We start from the raw sequence: 15232 nt of genomic DNA on the forward strand, positions 1-15232 counted from the left end.
CACGGACCGCTCCCCGTGTCGTCCCCCCCCCGGGATGAGGAGAGGCGGGGGCATGGACCGATCCCCCCCCCCCGAGAAGCAGCGGGGCGGGGGCAGGGACCGGTCCCCATGTCGTGTCCCCCCCGCCGCGGGGTCGCAACGGGGCGGGGGCAGCGACCGTGTCCCCCCCGAGACGCGGTGGGGCGGGGGCAGCGACCGGTCCCCGTCGGGACGCGGTGGGGCGGGGGCAGCGACCGGTCCCCGTGTTCCCCCCGGGAAGCGGCGGGGCGCGGGCAGGGACCGCTCCCCCCGCCCCGCTCCGGTGCGGTCGGGGCGGGGGCACAGACCGGTCTCCCCAGAGAAACAGCGGGGCGGGGGCACGGATCGGTTCTCCCCCGGGACGCAGCGGGGCGAGGGCAAGGACCGGTTCCCGTGTCCCCCGGGAGGCGGCGGGGCGGGGGCAGGGACCGGCCCGACCCCCCCGCCTCTCCCCGGTGCGGGCGGGGCTCTGCCCGCCCCCCGCCGCCGGGGCCCGCCCCCGCGCTGCCGCCGCGGCCGCCGCCGCCGCCGCCGCCCCCTCCCCGCGCCCTGACAGACAGCTCCGGCGGCGCTGGGCCGGGGAGGCGGCGAGGCGAGGCCGGGCGATGCGCCGCCGCCGCCGCCATCCCGGCGCAGCCCGCGGCCGCCCCCAGCCGCGCTAGCTGCAGGCGGAAGGGCAGTGGCGGCGGCGGTGGTGGCGGCGGCTTCTCCTCCTCCTCCGTGCCGGCTTCCCCGCATGAGGAGAGGCGTTGAATAGCGCCAGCGCCGCCTTCCCCCCCCCACCCCACCCCCCCGCCCTTACCCTGACCCCCTCCCCCCCCACTGCCCGGTCGGTGGCGGCGGAAACATGGCGAGCGACTCGCCGGCGCGGAGCCTGGACGAGATCGACCTCTCGGCGCTGCGGGTGAGGCGCGGAGACGGGTCGGGGACCGGGGAGGGGGGGGGATGCGGGGACGAGGGTTGGGGGGGGGATGCTGGAGCGGCTGACACACACACACAAACACACACTCACACCCCGATCCATCCATCCATCCATCCATCCATCATGCCTCCATCCCGGTGGGGGGGCTGTGTGTGCGGGTGCACGTATGTAAATACCGAGGTAGAAGCGTGTGCGCCTGCATGCACATAGCTGTGTGTACGCATGTGTGTATATATGTATGTGTATATATATATATATGTATGTATATATACACACACACACGTATGCCTGCGCGCACAGGTCCGTTCCCGCACCCCGGTGTGTGCCTGTGCGTACAGCCCGGGGTGGTGGTGGTGGGGGGGGAGGGGGGGGACGGCGGACGGACACACACCGTGGGGACCGGTGCCCTGCACCCCCCCTGGGGGGGGGACAGCCCGCCCCCCCCCCCCCCTCCCCGTTTGGCGGCGGGGCCGGGCAGTGCCGCAGGACGGGCGGGGATGGGGGGGGAGCCGGGCACCTCCGGGGTGCGGGGCTGCTCCCCGCAGCGCCCCCCCCCCCCACCCTCCACGCCGGCAGCGCTTCCATCCATCTCCCCCCCTTCGCTCGGGCTCCTCCTCAACACCCCCCCCCCGAAAATACCCTTGAAATGTCGGGCTCGTCAAACGTGTCAGCCTCTGCGTGGGCTGTGGCCTGATGTGTGTGTTTGTCCCCCCCCCCACCCCCCCCGGCCTATTTTTTTTTCCTATAACTTTCTGCCTCTTCCACCCCCCCCAATTTCTTCATTCTTTTTGGGTAGAAGAAGAGCTGGTTGGTGTCGAGCACGGGGAGTCATTTAGAGAAGCGGCGTTTCTTGGGGAGGCAGCGGCGAGGCTGCTGCTCTCGACCTGCTGGCGTAGATAAATAAATAAAATGAAGCGGAATCCGCTGAAGACTTGCACAAGTGTATTTTTAGAAATATTATTTGCTTCAGTGCAAGGGGAAAAAAAAAAAAGGGGAAAAAAAAAAAAAGAAGTCTGTCTTTATTCAGTTGCCCTACTTTCTTCCTGGTGAGTTTCTGGTTGATTAATAGTGTAAGCGATTGCTCAGCAATAGACACTGTAGGGGAGACTGGAGCCGGGGCGGAGGGGGGAGCACCCAGTGTAAAAACAGCCCTGGAGCTCGTTTCGCCTCTCGGGGGGCAGGAAGGTGCCTTGGAAGAGGGGTTGCTGGAGCTGGTGGAGTTAATCCAGGAAAGCAGTATCGTTTGGGGAGGGGAAGGGGTCCCTTTCTTTCTCCCCCACCCCCTGAAAATATTATAATTTTTTATATATATATATTTTTTTAACATGTGTTAGGAAGTTTGTTTGAATTGGGGCGCCATTTCTTTTTAAAACTGTGTCCACAGGGGCTTAGGTGCTTTTTTTTTTGTGTGTGTGTGTTTTGGCTTTTTAATAGCAGTGCGCCCCAGATACAGTCAGGGTTTTGTTTTCGCTTTAGGAGGAAATGTATATTCCCTCCCTCCATCCCTCCCCCCCCCCCCCCCCCCCCCCCCCCGGCACCGACACCCACCGGCAGTGCCTGGTCTGTGAGCAGAGCGATGCTGGCATTTCGGGATAACAGGAGAGAAGGGGACCCGAAACCCCCACCGACGGCGGGGCGAGAGCGCAAAGCTGTGTCCCCCTGCCCAGCCCTGTCCCCTCCGGCAGGACCCTGGGGGCTCCTGCTCTTTGTGCCCCTGCCCCTTCTCAAGGGGAGAGACCTGCTACGGCGCTTCCCTATAAACGATGAGAGATGTGTTGGGTTTGTAAGTGAGACAAGAATAGGAGCTTAATTTGCCAAGGAATAGATCTTCTTCTGAACTAAGCTCTTTTAGCACTTAGAATAATTGTTAAAGGTCATAAATTCAGCAGATAGGGCAAGAAGCGTGAATCATTCCACGGGGTCTGAATCAGAAATCAATAGTAAATTTGCTGCCTGAGCACAAAACGCGGCAGGGAGGAGTAATTCCCCAAGCCTTGCAAAATTTCATTTATTAGAGAAGAAGTGTCACATTGCTGCGGGTTGGTAGATGAGTCCGGATGGAGGAGACGTTGCTCTTGTGCCTACGTGTTTGAAGGGGTGAGGGATGTGAGACGCGGGGAGCAGGTAGTGACTCAAAAATCTGATTTACTCCCGGCAGTGGGGAAAGGAAAAAAAGCTTGGGCTGCTTATCTCCAAGTTTGAGTCACCAAGACGTTGCAGGAGGTTGGGTTTTATGAACAAGAAAAAAAAAAAAAAAAAAAAGGGTGGACCTTTGCCTGCTGGTTCGCCCCGTCCTGTCCTTTGGCTTTCTGTCGCCCAAGGGACTTCTCTTCTTGCCACGCTCGCGTTGATGGTGGCCACGCAGCCGAGCTCCACCGCAGCAGTGCATCGTTCTTGACGCGCTGGCGGCCGGGCCGGGAACAAAGCGCTGAATTCTGATTAAAATGCATGGAGTTAAGCACACTTCGGGCTGGCTCCTGCCTTCTTTTGCGGCACGTTTCCATCCATCCCTCTGCGCCGCGCTCATTGCCATGGTACCCGAGTGTGTCCCCGTGTCGGTGCGGAGGGCTGAGCGCGTAAGGAAGGGCAGGGTGAAACCTTCCACATCAGAAAGGTTCTTAAAATAGAGATCTTCCGGTGGTGATGCTGGTAATGAGTATTGTTAATGTTGCAGAAAACGGTAATTTGAAATGATGAGGCCATTGAACAGGTAGTGCTGCATATTATACTGACAAGGGGATAAGATAAACTACATTATAATGTTCTTTTGTACGGGCGAGGAGATATTTTTGCTGGTCCACTCAGCATGTTTAATAGCCGAATGACCTGGCGGTGCCATTAGCAGAATAATGATTAACGCGGGGATTCGCACGGGCTGTTGACAGCCGTGTTTGAGCAGCAGATTTTCACAGTAAAAGGCGGATGAGCGAGGGGAGGGACGCGGTGGGCCAGGCTCTCTGGTGGCAAACGCGCAGCTGATCCCAACGGGAGAGCAAGCAGAAAGATGGGGCTGGGTTTTGGGGGATTTTTTTTCACCCTTTTTAAAGTTATTTATTTTTTTTTTTTTTTGTCTCGGCCAATGCGAGAGCCTGTCATCTCCTGCTGAAGGCGGTGGCCTTGATCCTTCTAAAATATTCAGGTCAATAGCTTTTCCTCCGCCGCATCCATCTGCAGGGACGGGCCTCGGGCTGATGCAGCGGTGGCAGCGGGCTCCTCCGCAGTAGGGGATGCCACAGCTGGATGCATTTGGGGAGCTTTGCGAGGTGCGTGGGAGGTGGTAAAAGCTCTTTGGGAGGAGAAAAAACCCCTTTCTCAGGGTGCTGATAACCCCCTGGGACGAGCAAACCCCCCCCCCCGCTCACAGGTGCACCTTGTCTGCTTGGCGAGGGGATCGGGTCCCAGCTGACGGCTGGGGGCTTGCGAGGCTCACCTGGGTTGTACGGCTTGGAGAAGGGTTTTCTGCGAGCCTGGGAATTGAAAAAGAGCATTATTTATTATTTTCTTTTATTTTTTTGGGGGGGGGGGGAGGGGTAATTGTTTTCTTCGTGTACCTGGACGTTGCTTTTGTTTGGGATTCATTAACAAAACCCAAGCTTTAGTTATTTACTTTAGCAAAGTGCTGACCCCGCGCTCTCTGGAAACTGGATCCTAAAACCGTTAGTTGTTTTGGAAATGCCTGGCCTTTAATGCTCGGGCTGGGAGAGGAGACAGCACAGAATTAAGGAGCCGGTGGGTATTAGCTGTTGCTGGGAAGAATTGGATGAAACCCAAAAATGTCGCTACTCTTCCTTTCGCTTGGCTTTGTATAGAAGTCAAGTTCCAGTGGCCATTTGTTTGCATTAGTTGATCGTTGGCAATGAAGATAAAAGCTCTCATATTAAAAAAAAGCAAAACAAAACCCCAAACCACAAACGCAACCCCCAAACAAAGATGCTGGCATCGTCTTGTTTGCAGAACTTCATCAGTTTATGGCATATTTCAGCATCATTAAAGATTTAGGAGAAGTTCTAATGGGGGATAAGCGCTGAAGCCACCACTCAGGAGCATTACCCTGCCAGCATTAGGTTTGGTTTCTTCTTCCAGCACCTGTTAAAAAAACTCTGTAGCTCGACAGAATTTGGGCAGCTTTTTGCGAAGGTCACCTTCTTCCCGAATAGAAAGAGGAACAAATTTGACTTCCGGAGATTAAAAAAAGGCACGAAAAGCTGATTTATTTTGTGCTGTGTTTTACATGATGTGCTGCCCTGCAACATTTGGGATGCGTCTTCAACCAATGTACGTGTAGCTGCAGTTCCTGAGGATGGACGCTTCCCCCCATCAGGGCCTTCGTCTGTCCCCTTGCAGTGTGATTCAGCGCGTGTGTAAGCTCTAGACCAGGACTGTGGCCATGTACTTTGTATATTTTTGACCCTTTTATATTATTTTTTTAAAAACCATAAATCCTTGGCAGCACAATACGGGCCTCTGAATCATCCCAAAGGGATGACGATGTCCAACTCTAAGCCTTTTTCTCTGCGTCTCCTCGCAGGAGTGCTGATAGAAGATGAGTGTTTGCACCTCTACAAACGCATATTCTTGTGCGTGCGCTCATGAAAAGTTACAACAGAAACCAAGCTGTCTTCTGTCTAATCTTTCAGCGTGGTTGATTTTATACTTTTTTTTCCCACCTTTTGGAGTCGTGCAGCCCAGATGTTGCTCTTCTGCAGTTCTCCGTGTCTCCTTCAGCACTGGTTGCTCTTCCCCATCTTTGGAGATCTTCCCCAACACCAGAGCGTACGGTGTTTTTAAAGGCGTGGAGAATCCCTCTCTTCTCACTAGTGTTCCTGTGCTGGTCAACCATAAAAATTAATAATTTGGGGTGAATTTTATAGCGAAATGTGTGCTCAAGCAGGTCGATGTTTCAGCACAAGCGTTTTGTTGAGGTTTGAAGCAACAAGGAGTATTTGGTGGGTGTGCGTATTTGAAAGAGCGTCTGATTTATTTTTTTTTTATTTCATGTGAGGATTTAGAGGAGGCTTTTCTCCTTGCTACGTGAAGGTAGTTTTTATCGGCCAGGCTGTAGTAAATGTGGCAGTACAGTTTGTATGGGGTGGGAAGCTGTTTCCATTCAGTCTGTACTTAAGTCTCCGGAAGAGAATCTCCCGGCTAAGGAAGAGGTGTCCTTGGAAGTCGTCATCTGCGTGGGGCCAGGTCACACCAAAGCTGCCGTCGCCTCTGCAAACCCTTGCCTGGCTCCTCCTAACGCACCCCTGGTCACTTTACAGGGGTCATTGCAGCCATCAGCGAGAGCTCTGTGCCTCCGACCTGCCGACCAAGGGCAGAGTATTGATCCCCGTCCCGTTTCTTCATGTCGCAAGTATAAATGGGGAGAATCCTGGTAGGTTCCCTGCGTTTGCCCCTGGTAAAAAGCTACCAACAGGCAAAAGGGTTTGCGGCGTGGAGGAATTCTGAAAGCTGGCGTGTCTTGGGGTGGGGAGGGTGGTGTTGAGGGTTCAGGACCCACCTCCTGAAGGCTTCAAGCGGTCTGTAGGCTGCGGGATGAAAACCACTAGCCGAAGTCATTGATGGCCCTATTAAATGAGGGGTTGTGTTTCCCACTTATAAAGCCAGTAACTTGGATTTCCATCCCCTCCTCCTGTCCCCTCTTGTCACTTTGAACCGTGGCTGCCCGTTGAAACCGATGGGCTCCTGCTCTGGGCTCAGGAAAACAATTTATTTAAGCGAGGTTTGACGTTCTGCGTGTAAATCACTTATGAGTTCTAAAGGAGGGGTGTCTAACAAACATGGTCCTTGGGAAATGGAGACTCCCCCTCGTTCGGTGTTCTCCCTCCCTGCTGGTTTTGAGATGAGCCCCGTGAGGGGCCGAGCATCCCCTTCCCGCAGAGGGAGGAGGATGCTCAGCAAGTGGGGCCCAGCTCCTGAGTGAGAGGGGAGGAAAAGCCACCGAGGTTGGAAAACACTGATAAGAAGTTCACTCAGAATTCAGTGATATCTCTCTGCACGCCTGATTTTATTTTGTAATGGCAAACCAGAAAAACCTTCCTCCCCTTGGGTTGAGAATGTTGCTTTTCCACGTCAGTTTTCTGCAGCGCTTGCCCGAGGTTCAAGGTTGCGTGTTGGTAGCAAATGATGGATGGTGGTAACCAGCTGGGCAGCGCTGGAATACCCAGCTGTGTCCTGCGTGGCTGAGAACCGACGTTTCTCCTGCCGTACCGGCTGAGCAAACAGCCCGTGCTCGGCTGCCGGCTTCCCCGGGCGCAGCAGAAAGCAATGCACTTTGCTCTGCTGCAGATAACCAGCTCTCCTCTGCTACAGGAACCCCATCAGATATTAATGGCTTCACGCAAACACCACCCTCTTGCCAGGAAGCGAGACCTGAGCGGTTCACATGGTCCCGTCCTTCCTCTGTACCGGCTGGGGCTGAACGCAGCCGCTCTTGGGAGCGAAGCCTTAGCAATCTGATTTTCAGCATCCTCCTGGTGCGAAGCGCTGCCGCGAGGGCGAGTGGGTGGATGTGTCTCTGCTCACGCGTGGTTTCCAGCTGCAGCGGGGCACAAAACCTTTTCTTACGTTTGTGGTTTTTTGTTTGTTTTTTTTGTTGTTGTTGTTGGTTTTTTTTGTTTGTTTGTTTGTTTTTTTGCTGGCTTCTTCCAGCAATGGCATTTCAGAGGGCAGGATGAAATAAGTTGTTCTGAAAGCAGCACTTTTTTAGAAGCCAGGGACATTGCCTGGAATGTATATTCCATTATAAAGAGAATCAAAAGTTTCATTTAAGCGGCTGACACATCCACCCCCCCCCCCCATCTTTTAAAAATTCTTTTTGCTCCTAATTTTGAAACTCAGCAGGAAAAAGCCGACTGCCAGCTGAGTCATGTGTTTTGTGCTCGACAGAAGTGACTGTTTGGGACCATGCCCTTAATCTGCTGGAGGGAGACTTTAGGATGCACTGGAGGCGGTGGAGCCTTTGCCGAGGAAGAGATCGCACAGCTTGAATCTAATAAAATGTGTCTAATAACCGCTGTAGCATGCTACAGAAATACAAGAGATCAAAGCTTCGGAGGCATTTATTTTCATAATTTGTGGGTCAGATCCTTGCAGGACTAATTGGGTGCTGTTTGATGTCCAGGCAACAATAGAAATCTCCCTGTAAATCAGAATACATTTGCCTTTTCCTTTCTCTTTCGTACACGAGCATAAAAGCTTAGTATGATTTTTTGAGATAAACTGGCAAAAGCCAAGGTACGGATCTCCTGCCTACCTCGCTGCCATCTTTCTTGGATGTATTGCATAGAGCTGATACGGTGACCAAAACAACTGCCTTTACCTGGGGGCTGGTGCTGCTGCCGGTTGTTGCCTACCGTGCTTCTGCTCTCCGGAGCGTCAACCAGAGGAAACCAGAGAACGAGCTCCGATGGGGCGGTTTGTAGGATCTCCCCTCTTGTGGCTCACCTGGTCATGATACCCGGGTGGTATCTCAGCTGTGCAGGTGGTCACCCCCGACACGCAGCAGGTCAGATATGCTGTGGGGGTACTTACAAAGGTCTTTTTTCTTATATATCTCTCTCTCTCTAAAATTAAAATAATATAAAAATTAATATATGTACACTATATAGAAACATATAAGATAAAAATACTGAAATAATATATAAAAATAATATACATGCAGCGTGTATATATACATATATATATATATAAGCATAGAAAATATATAGAGAAATAAATGCGGATGTAACGGTTCCCTCTGGAGTGGCGGAGGACGGCGTGGTGGGCTGGCGCGATATGAACGGCACAGCCTGTGTCCCTGTTCCTGGCACACAGACCTTCTTCAAAACACGGTTTTTCCATGCCGCTCGCTTACGTGGGAGATGCTGAATTAGCCGTAGACCTGTTCTCGCAGGTGAAACCTGGCTGGAAAGGAAGGGGCACTGCCCTTAAACTGGTGTTTTTTGTGTTATAGCCTCCCACTAAATACTCACCGTAGGTTTTCGTGGGGGGCTTCTCTCCTGTGCCTGCAGATGCCACCGTTTGGGGAGGAAAGAAAGATGGGCGTGCAAGAAAACTGTGTTCTTGGAGCAAAACCAGAGGCCAAGGCAACAAAATTGAAAGGGCTTTAAATGCATTTTCTGGCTATGCAGACAGCCTGTCTTCACTGCCATAAATCTTCAGCCTTCACGTATTGATTAGCTTCAGTAAATAGCGGGATGACTCCGCTCCTCCTGTTGCTATTCTGTGGGGATCGGTGTGTTCGTACGGCCGAAGAGGCTGTAAGAGCTAAATGGGGTTCCAGCAGTGAGAGCAGTTTACAAATGCTCTCCAAAGTGGACCTCGCAGCCAGTGGGACTGTGTTTGACTGCTATAAATATAAACACGGAGGGCTCCGCTGGTCACCAGGCTGGTAATGGCCATGTTTTCTAATGGGCAAAACCATGTTCCCCAAGTTAAATGCCCTGCAGTGACTGTGCCTTGCCCTGGAAGGGGTGCCGTCTTCTCGTGGCTCACTGGTTGGGGAGCTGTGGTGGGTACGTTGTGTTGGGGGGTGAGCGAATGGATGGGGAGAGGCTGGAGTCACGTTGAAATGTGGGGCTGCTCGGCTGGAAAATGGCTGAAAATGACTCCTTTTTTACCCGCCCTGTAATAGTTCCTTCAATACTCACGTGTCGCTGGGCATAGTTCAAAGTGATTTTGTTGGTTAGGCTTTGCCCCTGCTCTTGGAGGCAATGAGGTGGTGTGGCAGCCTGAAGGTGGTTGTATTTGAGCGCTGGGCGAGCGCCAGATCCTTGGAAAATTGTCAAGACAAAGTTTGAATGGAGCAGGATGGTGGCAGGGACGGCAGCTTGTTGTCCCTGTGGAGCAGAAGCGGGAGGAGGGATGGAGAGCTGCTTTAGATATCAGGTGCCGTAGCTGAAAATCCATCCAGAAGACTTCCCGGGTGTGTCCAGGTTTTGTGACAACCTGTAACTGCACCATGGTGGAAAAGTTCTTCCAGAGGCGGTTTGGGCCATGAAGTGAAACCCCAGGTTGCTCCGGAGACAGTGGATGGAAAGATGGGATGAAGCAGATGTAAAATTAGCATAACAATATACCTTTAATTCAACTTGAAGGAAATAATTGAAGACTAGTTGTCGCTTATGGTGGCGACCTCTGCCAAGATGACTCATGCTGCAATATAATATGAGTCACTTGTTAATGATGGCCTGTTAAGGAGAAAGTGCCAAATCCCGGTAACTTCTTCATTGTGCCATATAAAAGCCAGGACGAAGAAGGGTGTTCAGGATATTGTTGCCTAAAAATAGCTGATACTTGAGAGTGCTGAAGCACCTTTACTTGGCCCTGGGGGACTCTAGCGTGAAAAGGCAAAGACCCTGAGCAGAAACGCTCCTTCTTCTTTGGCCTTGGCTTAAAAGAGCCATGCAACACACTTTGTACCTCTCCTCCCCAGCCTTCTCCGCGTTGATGTGATGTTGCCCAAGGGTGGGGACCCTGATAGCTCTCCTTCCTGTCTGACAGCTCAGGTAGCTGGAGGACACGTGCCCGCTGATGGGAGGGAGGTGGGTAGGCGCTAAGTCATGCAGTGAGCATGGAAAGCCACCTTTGCAAGGGCTTAGCACAGGGAGGGACGTCTTGGGGGCAGCATGGCTGGTGGGAGAGCAGGAAGGTGGGAACAAGGTCCTCCATGGGAAGGTCCCTGTGGTGCCACCGGTGGGGGGCCGTGGGTTGGGAGACCTGCAGTTGGGAGCCTGAGGGAGAGGGAGGTGAAGAAGTGTCTGTGGCCACGTTGTCCCCTGCAGTGAGGGCTTCACCAGGCCCAATCTCTTCATGAACTCACCTCCAGCACCTGCCAAGTGGGTGCAGGCCAAGAAGATTTTTATTGTGCTCCTGGAGCAATTGACTTGAGCACTCACTTGTTAATCATCTACTAGCTTTCTCAAATGCTTCTTCATATTGAACCAGTGTTTTTCCTCAGTAAACGAGGTTTTGCAATCCACAGAAGAAAGTGAGAGCCTGGTGCAAAGGTGCAAGGGCAGGAGGTCACCAAGAAGTGATAGGTGGATTAGCTCCTGGGCTGACCCGGGATGGTCGGTGCCCCAGAGATGCTCTTCTCTGCCCTTTCACGTAGCAGAGGGGCAAGAGGAAGGTACGGCAGAAGGGCACTTTGCTCCTAGGAAAGGGTTTCTAGTTGGTCAAAAGCCTGATGATTTTGTCTGCGGTCATGAAATCCTGTGAAATCCTGACACCAGAAGTTAGCTTGAGAGGGGAGTATTTTTTTTCCTAGATCTCATAATTGTAAGGAAGCGTGGAGATAAAGGGCCTTCCTAAAAGATCATAATCCAAAGGGCAAATAGAAGACCCCAAGTACTTTACTGAAAATTCAGAAGGAAAAAATGGCGAAAAATATGTGAGGCCTTGCATTCTTTCTTCCCTGGGTGGTGCCCCACAGCAGCCGGAGATCCCTGGGCTGCTCCTGCCACGCTTTCATTTTCCGGGTGAGCTTTTTACCTCCACCATCCCCCACTGCTGCCACCTGCTTCAAGGTGTATCTTGCCCTCTGGACCAGGCTACCAGAGGAGATCCTGCTGCCTTACGCAGCACCAGCATGGTCCTCAGGGAGATGGGAGGGTGGTGGTGAAGGGCGGTGGAGGAAGGTTGAGAGTTGAGGAGATGAGGAGCGGTGGGCCTGAAGGAAAGCTTTTCACCCAGATGTTGCTGTCAAGGCGATCTGAAGCGACCAAAGGACATTGAGTGTATGAGTGGTTGCATTGCAGAAAATGGATGTGTCGTAGCTTAGGAACAGACCTCTCTGAGAGCTGGTGAAACTTCTCTTCCTGAAAAGAAGACAGTGCCAGACACTGCCAGTGCAGTGGGACCCAAATCTTCTACACATCTTTTTGTCTTGCTCCTTTGGTAATCATCATCCTCCTCTTTAGCAAGTTCCCACCGTTAGCGAGGTGGTCCTGCTGCTGTGGCAGCTCTTGGGAGCTCTCATCATGCCTCTCTTGTCATCCTTGTCAGCTTCAGCCCCTGAAGGGGCCCACAATAAAGAGGGTTTTTGTTCACTGGTAGAACAAACCAGTGCGGTTGGTTTTCACCGAGCATCCCAGGTGCCAGCTCCTCCTGGGCTGGTCTCCAGATGGCCGTTTGACCTGGGGGTGCCCCGAGAGGGCCATGGTGTTTCTCTGCCATGAGTGGAGTTGGGGTAGAGCACTACAGGCTGAAGGGTGGCTGGGCTGCCTCTGCATCACGTCGTACACGTGTGTGTTCAGGCCTGGGAAGGCCAAATGTCCTTTACAGGGAGACCTGTGCTTCTAAGATGTACCAGCTCACATCTTCTGGGAAGCGGGTGGAGTAAAAGCATTATGCTTCTGAATAGGCAAAGGCTTTATCATGTGATTCAAAGGGAGAGACGCCTTGTGAACAGTCCGTACCCCTGAAAAACCGAAGCACTGTGATTGACAAGGGAGATGGGGCATAAGTTCAAAGCTGAGGTTGCTTTCTCAAGACCCTTTCACAATAAGTCATGGTTTTGCTTTCGCTGGTTGACGTGACCTCTTCCGTGCTGCTGGTGTAGAGCAAAGTGCCTGCACAGAGGAAACGTCCTCGAGAGAAGATGCAAGAGCCCTGCTCATTATCAGAAACGAGTAAAACTGCTCCAAGCTAATCTGGTTGCCTAAAAATAGAAGTGGTGGTAGGGGGGAGGGACTGTCTTCTGTGTTCGTTTGCCCTTGATTTTCATGACATTTTGCTGCTCTATATTATGTGTCGTGTAGGGGAGACTGTGTATCCTGGTCACACTGGAGCAATTCACGGGAGCACGTGCTCGTGTCAAAAACCGTCGGGGAGGAAGGCCGATGAGCTTGTTCAGGGCTTAGCGGTTAACTCGTAAAGTGCAGTTATTCCGGTTTACTCCCTCATTCTCCTGCTCCTCGCGGGTTCACAGCCTCTCCCTTGGTGTGATCTCGAAGCCTCCCCTGGGGCAGGTCTGAAGAAGCGATGACTGGTGATGTGACTGGTGGCAAGGCTGTGGGGTGGGATGGATCCCTGGTGGTGAGCGGTGGTGGGACAGGGGGTATCCATCATGTGTGCACCTCGCCAGAGTCATGCCTCAGTTGAAGGTTGCAGTATCTACTTTGCAGTTAAGGGAGGGGGTTGGAAGAGAACCACAAATGTATGAGACTTAATTACGGTGTTACTGTTATTCACTGTTCAAACCCCAAGTTTCGTAACTGCCTTGTGATATCAGCGTTTATGTTCTTTGTCAGTATTATGCAAGCGGCTCACCTTGTGATCATGAAATACTGAAATGTTCTTTCTGATGTTCACCCTCTGTTTCTCAATGAGTCCGTAAAACCTCTTCTGCTTTCCATTAATTATGGAACAATAGGACATTTTTCTCTTCTTTTTAAAAAGAGCTGAGCCTTTTGTGTTTTTCTTTTTTCTTTTTTTCCTTCCTTTTTTTTTTTTTCTTCTGGTTCTTGGGCCAGCTGTTCCTCTGAGACCTTTCTGTTCCATGCGGCTAGACGGGGGTGGACATACCTTCTGTCCTTCACTGCACCGTCTGTCATCACTTGGTGGGAAGCAGGAGGTTTGTGGACCCATCTAGGAGCAAAGGCCTTGCTGTACTGGAGCAGCTCCGGCTGGTACGGTGGCTGTTGCTGGCATGGGTGTGGTTGATGTGATCTACCTACAAGGAGGCAACTGGGAAACATGGGAACAGGTTGGGATGGGGTGACTTTTCTTCTTCTCCAAAAGATGTGACATATTACCTTGCTTGTTGATATTCAGTTTTTCCAACTGGAAGTGTCTATTAACACCAGAAGAAGCCCTTCCTGCACCCCACCAGAAGTGCGTGGCGTGCCCCCAAAGGCTGCAGTGCCAGGGCAAAACAGAGCAGGAGCCCCATGAGCTGGGCCCTGGTCTGATCCATGGGAGCATCTGTGCTGTGTCTGGATTTTCCCCATCTCCACATCCAGCTTTTGTAGGACAGTAGGAGTAGACTTCTCGCTTTTCTTCTGAACCAGTCCAGAGCAAGGGTGGGAAAGGGAAGGTTGTTCTGTCTTGTGGCCGTGTTGCCTGTGGGACAGTTCTGACTAGCTAGAGGTGGTGGGGTCTCTGGATACTTCAGTGAAAGAATCTTGCATGATTTCTTTGACTTACAGAGACATAGAATTTCATCTTTTCTCTGAGCTTTCTCAAGAAGAAAGACATTGCTGGTTTTTTGGTTTGTTTTTTTTTCCCTGTAGAGGGAAAGAATTAAAATGTTTCTCTAAGCACGGATGTGGAGTGCAATGTGGTTCGGTTTGCCTGAATACACTGAAGAGGACGTGTCTCCAGGCTCCCTGGCCAGTGCTGCTTCTCCATCCTTTCATACTTTGCTTTACATACACATCTGGAGATGCGTAACTCTTTTCAGATGCTAATGAGGAGTTTATAGATAAGATCCCCTGTGAGGAAAGGAATGCTGGGATAGTCTCCTAGCAGGGGAAATCAAGGTGAGGAGGGGTCAAGCATCTTCCCCAGATTCCCTTCCTCAGCCCTGGCAGAGTTGAGAGTGAAAGTCAGACCCTCTGGCCTCTCATCCTGTGCTCTAGCCCTTAAACTCTGCTCTCCTAAGATTAGATAATGTGTCTTTTTGGTGTCTGCAAGGCTTGATGAGCAAATTCCTTTGAATAAATGCTTTTCTTGTACACTTGCCAAGACAGAGTGAGGTTTGGGACGTGAGGGAAGGGAAATAACTTGCAGGTGTCAATTTTCAGGAGGGAAATCAGATGGGGAGATAATACCCGGTGGGTCGGAGTTCTTGGAGGGACTCAGTGGTGAGGATCACATCTTGCATCTCTGCTTTTGAGTAAGTGATGCAGGGAACCCAAGGTGCGACCGCGCTGCCAGCAGCCTGCCACAATTTCCAATTCCTTTTCCTGCGGAAAAGGACTTGGGGGTACTGCTGGATGAAAAGCTGGACATGAGCCAACAACGTGTGCGTGCAGCCCAGGAGGCCAGTCACATCCTGGTCTGCATCAAAAGAAGCACAGCCAGCAGGTCAAGGGAGGTGATTCTCCCCCTCTACTCAGCTCTGGTGAGACCCCACCTGGAGCTCTGGGGCCCTCAGCACAAAGAAGGACGTGGACCTGTTGGAGCGGGTCCAGAGGAGGCCCCGGAGATGCTGGGAGGGCTGGAGCCCCTCTGCTGTGAGGACAGGCTGAGAGAGTTGGGGGTGTTCAGCCTGGAGAAGAGAAGGCTGGGAGACCTTAGAGCCCCTTCCAGTGCCTAAAGGGGCTCCAGGAAAACTGGGGAGGG

The 15232-nt window shown here is 52.4% G+C and overlaps 1 protein-coding gene across 8 annotated transcripts in view; it reads left to right on the forward strand.

The window, feature by feature from the left end:
* Positions 1 to 558: 558 nt before the first annotated feature.
* TNIK (TRAF2 and NCK interacting kinase) overlaps positions 559 to 15232 on the forward strand; it is a 171733-nt gene continuing 157059 nt past the window's right edge. For all 8 annotated transcript variants that reach the window (XM_074592060.1, XM_074592064.1, XM_074592061.1 and 5 more), the window contains exon 1: positions 559 to 922. In XM_074592060.1, coding sequence (XP_074448161.1) covers positions 866 to 922 — 57 coding nt within the window. In that variant the 5' untranslated portion in view covers positions 559 to 865. The remainder of the gene's footprint in view (positions 923 to 15232) is intronic.

The sequence above is a fragment of the Larus michahellis genome, chromosome 6 (assembly GCF_964199755.1).
Source record: "Larus michahellis chromosome 6, bLarMic1.1, whole genome shotgun sequence".
NCBI lineage: Eukaryota > Metazoa > Chordata > Aves > Charadriiformes > Laridae > Larus > Larus michahellis.